This window comes from Ranitomeya variabilis, chromosome 1 (assembly GCF_051348905.1).
Source record: "Ranitomeya variabilis isolate aRanVar5 chromosome 1, aRanVar5.hap1, whole genome shotgun sequence".
Taxonomy (NCBI): domain Eukaryota; kingdom Metazoa; phylum Chordata; class Amphibia; order Anura; family Dendrobatidae; genus Ranitomeya; species Ranitomeya variabilis.
Window position 1 is genome coordinate 757,849,386 of NC_135232.1, and position 10,754 is coordinate 757,860,139.

The 10,754-nt window shown below is 44.3% G+C and overlaps 1 protein-coding gene across 3 annotated transcripts; it reads right to left on the reverse strand.

Annotated features, from left to right (window-relative positions):
- Positions 1 to 1,644: 1,644 nt before the first annotated feature.
- GPX4 (glutathione peroxidase 4) lies at positions 1,645 to 9,170 on the reverse strand. Of its 3 annotated transcripts, none has more exons than XM_077271457.1 (8): positions 9,025 to 9,120; positions 7,081 to 7,131; positions 6,232 to 6,326; positions 5,599 to 5,743; positions 4,400 to 4,551; positions 2,128 to 2,152; positions 1,988 to 2,047; positions 1,645 to 1,882 (listed from the first exon to the last, which is right to left on the reverse strand). In XM_077271457.1, the coding sequence occupies exons 1-8, from the start codon at positions 9,103 to 9,105 to the stop codon at positions 1,850 to 1,852; spliced, it is 642 nt and encodes a 213-aa protein (XP_077127572.1). In that variant the 5' UTR covers positions 9,106 to 9,120; the 3' UTR covers positions 1,645 to 1,849. The 3 variants fall into 3 exon arrangements, with proteins under 3 accessions (XP_077127572.1, XP_077127561.1, XP_077127580.1); XM_077271446.1 differs by lacking the exon at positions 9,025 to 9,120 and adding an exon at positions 8,783 to 8,812; XM_077271465.1 differs by lacking the exon at positions 7,081 to 7,131 and having other exon boundaries at positions 9,025 to 9,170.
- Between the last annotated feature and the right edge of the window lie 1,584 nt (positions 9,171 to 10,754).

Genomic DNA, 10,754 nt, shown 5'->3' on the forward strand with positions numbered 1-10,754 from the left:
TGAAAAAAAAGTTAAATGTTCAATTTTTTTTTTTTAAACATTCCAAAAATTCCTGTGAAGCACCTGAAGGGTTAATAAACTTTTTGAATGTGGTTTAGAGTACCTTGAGGGGTGCAGTTTTTAGAATGGTGTCACTTTTGGACATTTTCTGTCATATAGACCCCTCAAAGTCACTTCAAGTGTGAGGTGGTCCGTAAAAAAAATGGTTTTGCAAATTTTGTTGCAAAAATGAGAAATCGCTGGTCAACTTTTAACCCTTATAACTCCCTAACAAAAAAAAATTATGTTTCCAAAATTGTGCTGATGTAAAGCAGACATGTGGGAAATGTTGTTTATTAACTATATTATGTGATATAACTCTCTAATTTAAGGGCATAAAAACGAAAAATTTGAAAATTGCTAAATTTTCATAATTTGACAAATCTGTTTTTTTCACAAATAAATGCAAGTCATATCGAAGAAGTTTTACCACTATCATAAAGTACAATATGTCACGAGAAAACAGTCTCAGAATCACCAGGATCCGTTGAAGCGTTTCAGAGTTATGACCTCATAAAGTGACAGTGGTCAGAATTGTAAAAATTGGCCGTGTCACTTAGGTGAAAACAGGCTTTGGGGTGAAGGGGTTAAAACTTGCCAAATTTCTGTTTTGTTTTTTTTTCCCCCCACAAATAAACACAGGTAGTATCAAAGAAATGTTACCACCATCATGAAGTACAATATGTCATGAGAAAACCATGTCAGAATCACCGGGATCCTTTGAAGCGTTCGAGTTAAAACCTCATAAAGGGACAGTGGTCAGAATCGTAAAAATTGGCCCGGTCATTAGCGTGCAAACCACCCTTGGGGGGGGGGGGGGGGGGTTTAAAGCAAGTTATTCAGCCAGTTGTCACTTCATGCAAGGCCATGTGCACACATTGCAGAATTTTCTGCACAAAATCTGCATCTCTTGGCAGAAAACAGGTGCAGATGTGATGCGTTTACCCCTGTAGATTTCTATAATGGAATGGGTGCAGAAACGCTGCAGATCTGCATAAAAGTAGTGACATTTTCCTTTCAACCTGCTGCGTTTTCCGTGCGGAATTTTCTGCACCATTAGCACAGCATTTTGTCCCCCCATTGATTTACATTGTATATCACTTTGTGGATCTGCAGCGTTTCTGCACACAAAAAAAAAGGCTGCGGCTCCACAGTGAATCCGCAACATGTCCACATAGCCTTATCCTCAATATTACTGTATGGAAAAACTCAAGACCAAAGATAAATAAAATGCAAGATCATGCGTTATGAAATCTTATCACATGTAATTATTAGCATACAAGACTCAGGCCCAATTCATATATCCATTTAAAGAAGAGACCATAGATTCAACACAACATGTGGGGTCCATTTTAAACACTGTGAATGATATCCAACTCCATCTGATCAACAAGTGAACCCTTACATTCACACAATAGGAGAAGAGAATAACGATATTGTCACACACTTGCCGAGTTTGAAGGTAATTTGAGAGTTTCTGCTTTAAAAACTGAGGACAGTCCAAAAATAACCAAAATTTGTGGTGTTAAGTTAATCTGTGTTTAATTAGGGCAATGTTATCCAATACCTTCTAGTCCCTCAATATAACACTGAATAAACTGAAGGGAAACTTTAAATGCATAGTTTATTTGTATAAATTACATGATCCCTAGAACCACTGTTAGGTGCTGTCAGCGAAGTTCAGTCTCCTTCCACAGGTGCACGCCAAGACACCTTCCGATTTGCCTCCCCCTCACGGTTTTGAAGCATACCATCATTATCGGGAATGAAGACTGCAGTCAACTGTCAGACCCTATGAGCATGGAACATCTTAAATATAAGCTGGAAGATCCTTTTCGATCACCTGAAGGAAAAGGAACAACATTTCAGATTCTGGATGCCTGGTCATAATTAAAAAAAAAAAAAAAAAAAAAAAAATTATAAAGTCACATCTTAGATGCAGACTTACAACTGGATCATCCATGGGGCTATATCTCTTAACCACTTGACCCTCTTTGTTAATGAGGAACTGTAAGAATAATCATTGATAAGTTGAAAGGAGCAGAAAGCAAAAGGATTTGTAAGCAGCATTCATTTAAAGGGCCTTACCTTAGTAAAATTCCACTTAATTGCACTAGAGAAAACAAAATGCAAAAGTTAAATACATAATACTAAGGGAAAAAATAAATAAAATAAATGTCTCATCTTTCCCAGAATATCCACCAGTGCCATAAACACAAGGTTAAAGAGGCAAGGGACCCGTTTAACAATTACTTCTGCTAAGGCATGAAACAGATGCAAATTATATGGAAAAGATGGGGTTGCCTTGAATTGGTGAACAAATACAGCATTTACTAAGTGCAAGAGCAGTTTGCCTGCAGAGAACCTAAAAGGCATTAGACTTGTGGTGTAAGGGTATGTGCACACGTTCAGGATTTGGTCAGGATTTGATGCAAGTAAAATCCTGACCAAATCTGCACCTGAGGTCACTGGCAGGTCACCTGCGCTGTCCTTACGTTTTTTATGCTAAGTAAGGACATGCTGCGTTCTTAAAAAAACGCACCGCATGTGCGTTTTTGCAGGAATTCCGCATGCGTTTTTTAATGCATAGTGGAGACGGGATTTCATAAAATCCCCTCCACTATGCTGTAACATCTGGATGCTGCGGCACAACGCTGCGTCAAAAAAGCAGTTTCCGGAATGTGGACACAAACCCTCAGGGTATGTGCACATGTTGCGGATTTTGCTGCAGATCCACAGCAGATTGGCCACTGCAGATTCACAGCAGTTTTCCATGAGTTTACAGTACCATGTAGACCTATGGAAAACAAAATCCGCAGTGCACATGCTGCAGAAGGAAAAAAAAAAAAAAAGTGGGAACATAGTGTTTATTCTGTAGCATGTCAATTCTTTGTGTGGATTCTGCAGCGGTTTACACCTGCTCCATAATAGGAGTCTGCAAAAAAAATATAAAAAATTAGCGGTAAATCCATGGTAATTCTGCAGTGCGGATTACCTGCGGATTTACCAAAATAAGTCCAGAAAAATCCACACCACTTTCCACAACGTGTGCACGTGGCCTAAAGATTCAGTTTGGACTTTAAATCAAAACCCAGAAAAAAAAAAAAAAAAAAAATTGCATTTAGGCCTTACTGCCCGTGTAATTTTGAGCCTTGACAGAAATCCCGAAGTGGAAACTAAAGGTTTTATACACTCGTATTTAATATATCAACACAACCTTAGGCCTGTCTCTCACATCCTGATATTTCAGCTACAGGAAAACACAATACCGGAGATAGTGTCCGTGTGCAATATTTGTGGAACACATGTGGCAACCGTGTGCTGCATTAGTACCACATGTACTGGCGCTTGTGAAGCAGCGGTACAGTTAGCTCTGTTCCCCAGCTCTCATCATTCTCCCCTGCTCTACCGTTGATCAGCGTGAGCAGGGGAGAATGATCAGAGTTCTATTCAAGTGACAACAATGAGAACAGACAGCGTCTGATGAGACTATTACTCCCATTAGCTACAACCTGCTCTCGCTGTTATCAGTTGATTATAACTCAACATTCTCTCCTGCCAACGCTGATCGCTGGCACAGCAGAATGATGAGCCGTCTTCAGCACCCGGCGCCGGGGAACAGTGCTAATCATCACTGCTTCTCAGGTACCAGTACATGTCACTAATTACATCCCTGTGTGGGATATAAAAAAAAAAAAAACAAAGACATGTCAACATATCTTATGCATGGACACAATCAGTGGAAACACACTGACATGTCCACAGACATTCACTTGAATGGGTCTACGTGTGTAAGTGTCTATGGTACATGTGAAAACCGTCAACACATACTGTGACAGGGTCCTGCGAAAGAGACCTTAGGCTGAATTGACATGAAGGATGGAGGGAGTGGATATTACTGCAGCTTCTGCCATGCCAATTGGTACCATTAAATATTTGAGGTCATTGTGTCTAACCAGCTAACAGCCACCCATGTAAATTATACCACTATGAAGTCTTGTGCACTAGAACACCACACTACCCAAAGCTGGGAATAAGCCTTTAGGTCTTCTGGAGCACAGTATTCTCCATCTTAATAGGACTTCTAGAGCATGCCACATTTGGGTCATTCACAAGAGACTGAATCCAAGGAACTAGTCCACTACCACAGGTTACAATAGCCTACCATCTTCTCCAAACCCATAACAGACTGAGAAGGGGGGGGGGGGGGGTTTCAAACAATGCAATTAGCCCGAGCCATTAAAGAGTCTAGAACACAATCTTAACCTGAAGTGTACATGTTAGCCATCATTTCAGGATAGCCCGTTACACTGTGCTGCAAGCCTATAATTTACATATATTGAAAACAACTGACACTTACTCCCCAAGAGTACCCCTCCCTTTGGGTTGAGCCTTCATCCATTTCCACAAAGGGTGGGCACCATCACCGTTGACATCGATCTTACTAAACATGTCAAATTTCACATGGTAGGAAGCAGCAAAGTCCTTTATTTGAGCTTCATCCCCAGGTTCCTTAAATGGGAGAAAAATTAAAAAAAAAATATGAATAAGTTTTGCATCTACACATTAAGCACCATTTTCTAGGAACATAATATAGAATATACCTCCCATGCTGAGACTTTTTATTGGTTATTAAGAAAATGTATATAAAATCACCCACTTCAGCTGTATGCACACTGACCATTTAGTAGAAAATGGTTAAAGTATACAAGCTGCTCTGGTCAGGGTTTTAGGATAAGTTCACATGTCCAGTAGTGACAAGTTAGATCCATCAGCATAGTGGATCCAGTGAGCAAAAATAAAAAAAATAAAAAACAACCACACACAAACAAGCCACAACAGATCAGTTATTTAAAAACTGATTACCAAGTTATGACTACACAACTTTGCCAACTGATTGCTGTTGAATCTGTTATTGCACTGATCACTACAGACCATGTGAATGCAGCCCGTGAATAATACGACAAGGATGCTACCATAACAGCCGTATTATGTAATCCCATGCTAATCACTGAAAGCCTAATCTTCAACAAATCTGATCTAGAAAATAGTGCATTGCAGTCTTAATCTCATACCCTAAAGAAGATTATAGCCTTTTTACAATAGATGTGTATACTGTGCAAGTGTTCTGATTCTCTTCTGCACCACAAATCACAGAGGCCAGATCAGTGTGTGGACTAGAAGTACGGTACCTTTCTTAGAGGAGTCACATGAAGTAAGATTGGCAGATCATTTCTTGTGACTGCAGTCCTTCAGCCAGGTGATAAGACAAACAGAAAGTTTGTAGATCCCAGCGTGGCTTTTGATTAGCCAGAGCTGGTATGACGTTCTATGTGGAAGGTGGGAATGCAGCATTACATAGTGCAAGCCACTTCTGATGTACACAAGACTCGGAAAACGGGAGAAGGTGACGATCTGAGTACATATGAACCCATCTTTTATGTAAACCAACTACTGAAATGGGCCTAGAAGATACATTTCTCGCAGTGCTTCTTTACCATTATAAGTTAGCTTCTCAAGCAGGTTTCTTCCATAGAATGTATTAAAAGAAACCTGTACCTGTTTCCCAAACTGGTTGCAAGGAAACCCAAGGATGCGTAAACCACTCTCAGCATATTTGGCGTGAAGGTTAACAAGCTGAGTGTAGTTTACTGGAGTTTTTCCTCATTTCGATGCTACATTTACAATGATGCAGACAAAGCCCCTGTGAAAAAAAAAAAACAAAAAAACACAATACTTAATTTGTGACAAGCATGACGACAAGTGACTGCTAAAGGCTGCTTTCACACTAGCGTCGGTATGGGGCCACCGCGCTGCATCGACCCGACGCATACTGTGAAAAATAATGCCCGACGTGGGCAGCGGAAGCAGTCTTACGACGCTTCCACTGACCCATTATAAGGTCCGGGGAGGAGGGGGGCGGAGTTTTGGCCACGCATGCGGTCAAAAATGGCGGACTCGACGCGCAAAAAAACATTACATGTAACTTTTTTGTGGCGCAACAGTCGCAAGAAGGTTGTGACGTGTGGCAATACGTCAGTAATGTTAGTCTATGGGGAAGAACGCATCCTGCAGACAACTTTGCAGGATGCGTTTTTTCTCCTGAACGACGCATTGCAAACCACGCTAGTGTGAAAGTAGCCTAATCCCCACATCTACAGCAAAACAGGAGAGATAATAAGTGATCGGTACCTGTATTTCTCCAGGGACACTGCACTGCCATCAATGTCTGTAGCAGAGAACTCATAGATGCTTTTGGCCTTCTTCCAGTCATCCACCTGAGCACACTGCAACACAAGCAAACAAAGCCCGCATTATTGTGTTACATAACGTTAGCCGCCCTAGTTCTGAAAGAGCTCAGACAATACCCCCACCTACAATCACGGCTCAAGTCTGCCAGCCATTTGTGGATTGTCTTAAAGGGATTTTCCAGAGGAAAAAACAAAACAAAAAAAAACTAAATTACCAAACACTGCTTTATTCACCCTCCTGGAGTCCAACCATGGGTCTTCACTGCTCCTGGTGTTATTGTCTGCACTGCTGAGGTCACATCAAGGACACTGCAACCAATCAGCAGCTCTGTCCAAGTAGACAACAAAAGAGGCTCAGTCACTGAGCTCACAGATTGGCTGCAGCGCCACAGCAGTGACCGCCATACTGCAGACAACACACTAGAAGCAGCAGGGGCTTGGAGCTAGACACAAGGTGGGTAAATAAAGCAGTTTTTATACAAAACCATTTTGCTTTGAGACATGGGTTTTGCTGACAGTTCACAGCAAGAAGAATGGGCAATACTATTGGCCTCAGTCATTGACCCATGATATGGTCCCATACTACTGTCAAATGGTGGCACATAGCATTATATCTCATGGATTTATGGAGTAGCATGTATTGTGAAGGTAAGGCGACACACGCAGCTCCACAACACAGAACCACACAATGGGCCATCATGAGGCCCTGATTTACTAAGTTCAGGCAAGTCCTACATGATTCGTGTAGAAAGGGAGGAGGCAGATAGACTTCCAGCTACACAGGTCTCACCTTCGGTACATCAATGAGCCACAGAGCTACTAGACAGGCTTGTAGGATACTCTGGAAGGGAATGGAGAGGTGCGTTGTACAAAACACTGTACTATCACAAAACAGTCCAGCCGTGTAACATTAGCAGGCAGCTGTAACCAGTGTGCCATGGTCATGACCCAAATAAGTGGATCCAGGATGAAAGACAAATTCTTATTTTCCTCAGCTGTGTTACATGGGACCATTAATGGCAGCCTATTTCAGAAATAGGAAGATCAATCAAAACATAGGGAGTCTGGAGCAGTGAAACCACATTCTGCCTTCCCCAATGGCCAGCAGAACAATCATACTAATTAATGTTGAAAACATTGGCATGTATCATCTGACCTAAAACCCTCAAACACTCATGAATGAAATGTGGCAGCTTTGTGTACATAAGTGTCAGGTGACCTTTACTGATAGGTGTATATCGCTACTAAAAGATCTGAGTGAGTAAAGGTACCTTCACACGAAGCGACGCTGCAGCGATAGCGACAACGATGCCGATCGCTGCAGCGTCGCTGTTTGATCGCTGGGGAGCTGTCACACAGACCGCTCTCCAGCGACCAACGATGCCGAGGTCCCCGGGTAACCAGGGTAAACATCGGGTTGCTAAGTGCAGGGCCGCGCTTAGTAACCCGATGTTTATCCTGGTTACCAGCGTAAAAGTAAAAAAAAACAAACAGCACATACTTACGTGCGTCCCCCAGCGTCTGCTTCCTGACACTGACTGAGCTCCAGCCCTAACAGCACAGCGGTGACGTCACCGCTGTGCTTTCACTTTCACTTTTAGGGCCGGGAAGCAGACGCTGGGGGACGCATGTAAGTATGTGCTGTTTGTTTTTTTTTACTTTTACGCTGGTAACCAGGGTAAACATCGGGTTACTAAGCGCGGCCCTGCGCTTGGTAACCCGATGTTTACCCTGGTTACCAGTGTAAAACATCGCTGGTATCGTTGCTTTTGCTTTCAAACACAACGATACACGGCGATCGGACGACCAAATAAAGTTCTGGACTTTATTCAGCGACCAGCGACATCACAGCAGGATCCTAATCGCTGCTGCGTGTCAAACGAAACGATATCGCTAGCGAGGACGCTGCAACGTCACGGATCGCTAGCGATGTCGTTTCGTGTGAAGGTACCTTAAGTGAGTGTCCCCACGACAACTGGATAAAAGTCTGTTGGTACAGACTACTACATCCTAGATTAAGGACCGATGTATTGAGCAGGCTCAGCCGCCATAACCGGCAGATATTACACAGCCAGCATTTGCTACATGATCATGGGGTGCCAGGGGCTTGGCAATGCAGATGGGGACTTCCTAAAAGGTCACCATGGTCTCCATATTACTCCTGCTGTGGTCGGGCTTCACAAGAACATACTAGCAGGATAGAAGTGATGACATTAAGCAGTCACACAGCAGAGCATGCGGTCATCGGAGCGATTACAACACCAAGCTACAAGCTGAGCGCAGAACCCTGGGGGCTCTAACAAGGCCGGTCCTGGGCATGGAGGCTGCGCTGCCGGCCACCAGGGGACACTGGGCCAGAGGGGCGGCGGAGGTGGACTGCAGCCATGTGCTGTGCTCAGCCCCCACCGCGCCCTCTAACCTATGGAGCCACCTCACTGGCCCGCCCAGCGCCCTCAGGCAGAGAACAAGGACTCTGGCACCTCGGACTTTACCCCGTGCTCCCACATGAGGCCTCGTGGAAGCCCCGCCCGCCCGCAGGGCTGCACACCGCACACGAGCAGCAGTCGGCCACAGTGTAGCCGGCCAGAGCTGACATAAACCTGCATGACCCGCACTCCCCTAGACGGTGACCTCTACACAGCGCCAGGCATTGTGGGAACTCGCCAGGCGCAGCAGCCCCATCCTACAATGGCGGTCATACCCGGGACACACAAGTCACTACGCGCCCCCTTACCATGGCTCTCCTGCCGCACACTCCGCTCACAGCGCCGAGCAGGACTGACCGCCCAGCGCCACCACACAGCGTTTTGAACATGTCAACAACACGTTCCGCCCTCTCGTGCTACATACAGACCAATCACTGTGAGGGGCGTGGTCTCTGCTGCTAAAGAACTCCAGTGGCGACCAATCAGAGGTCACCTGGCTGCTGTGCTGCTGTGTACGGTGGCCGGGAGTGGGAGTGGGAGTGGGAGTGGTCGCGCTGGCTGCGCGTGATGCTGCAGTTTTCCTCCCGTCCCGTCAGCTGATCTCCCGTTTATGTGTGCCTGGCTGTATTACCAATGCTGTCCTGCTCAGCCCTGGCGCCATGGGCCGTGGTGGCGGACTTGTGTAAGTGACGCCATATTCTGCTCGTTGCTGCATCACGCCCACCTTATACAGGGCCGCTGGGGTCGGGAGTCACAGCGACCCCTCAGCCTACGGGTTACGTTCACACGGCGATTTTTCCAAACTGATTTTGTCAGGCAGAAAACCTACTAACGGCTTCTTATTCCTCCAGTTTCTTATTTGCAATTTTTTTTACAGATTTAATAACAAGCAGAAAAAAACCACAATAATAAGATACAAGTCCGTGTGATGCCCGGTTGTGACGATCTCTAAAAGCAGCTACAAAGCATGGCCATCAAAGCGCATTATCGAAGGGGTTAAATGCCTGTGCCACTGAACGCACGCCACTAGTGCTGCTTTTAGAGAAAGTGGGGCCCCAAATGCTCACATGTCCCGCATCACACACGTTTCGGTTGTATTTTCAGGTGCAGAGTTCAGGCCATTAATCGAGCGTGATTGACAATAATGGGGCGCACATTTCTCCTTGCTGTGCGCTATCATATGTGACCTACATGGCACAATTTCTCCCCTTCCTCCTTTTTTATTCACTTTCATAATTTTATCTATCTGGTACCATTACCTTTTACCTTGCACCTTATTCCTATATTGAAAGGACAAATTATAGTTGCACTTTTTTGATGTTACTCTGTTTTTTGCACATTTTGCACCTTGTTATCCACTTTTATACCCCTTTTTTTCAAACAGATAGAACTGGTTTTACTGGTGGTACTACATTTCTTATTATATATATTTTTCTTGGGGTCCAGTAAGTCACCTTTGGTCTTAATACATACTACTTATTTTATTCCATTTTAAGTCTGTCATAATTAATATTCTCCTGTGTGCACACTTTTAATTCATTACTTTTTGTATTTCTGTCATTTGTATTAATAAAGACATTTTTCATTAGTATTTTCCCTGTCTGGGATTTTCTATGGTCTTCCATCGTGTTGGTCTCTTTCACGCAGTATAATGCAGGCCCTCCCCACACACACACAGTATAATGCAGTCCCTCCCCACACGCAGTATAATGCAGTCCCTCCCAACACACACGCAGTATAATGCAGCCACTCCCCACACACACGCAGTATAATGCATCCCCCCACTCACACACGCAGTATAATGCATCCCCCCACTCACAAACGCAGTATAATGCAGCCCCCACACACACGCAGTAAAATGCAGCTCCTCCCCACACACATAAGCAGTATAATGCATCCCCCCACACACAGTATAATGCAGCCCTCACACACACACAATATAGTGAAGCTCCCCACAAACAAACACAATACAGTGCAGCTCCTCCCACACACAGTACAGTCCAGTTCCCCAACACACAGCACAATGCAGCTCCCCAAC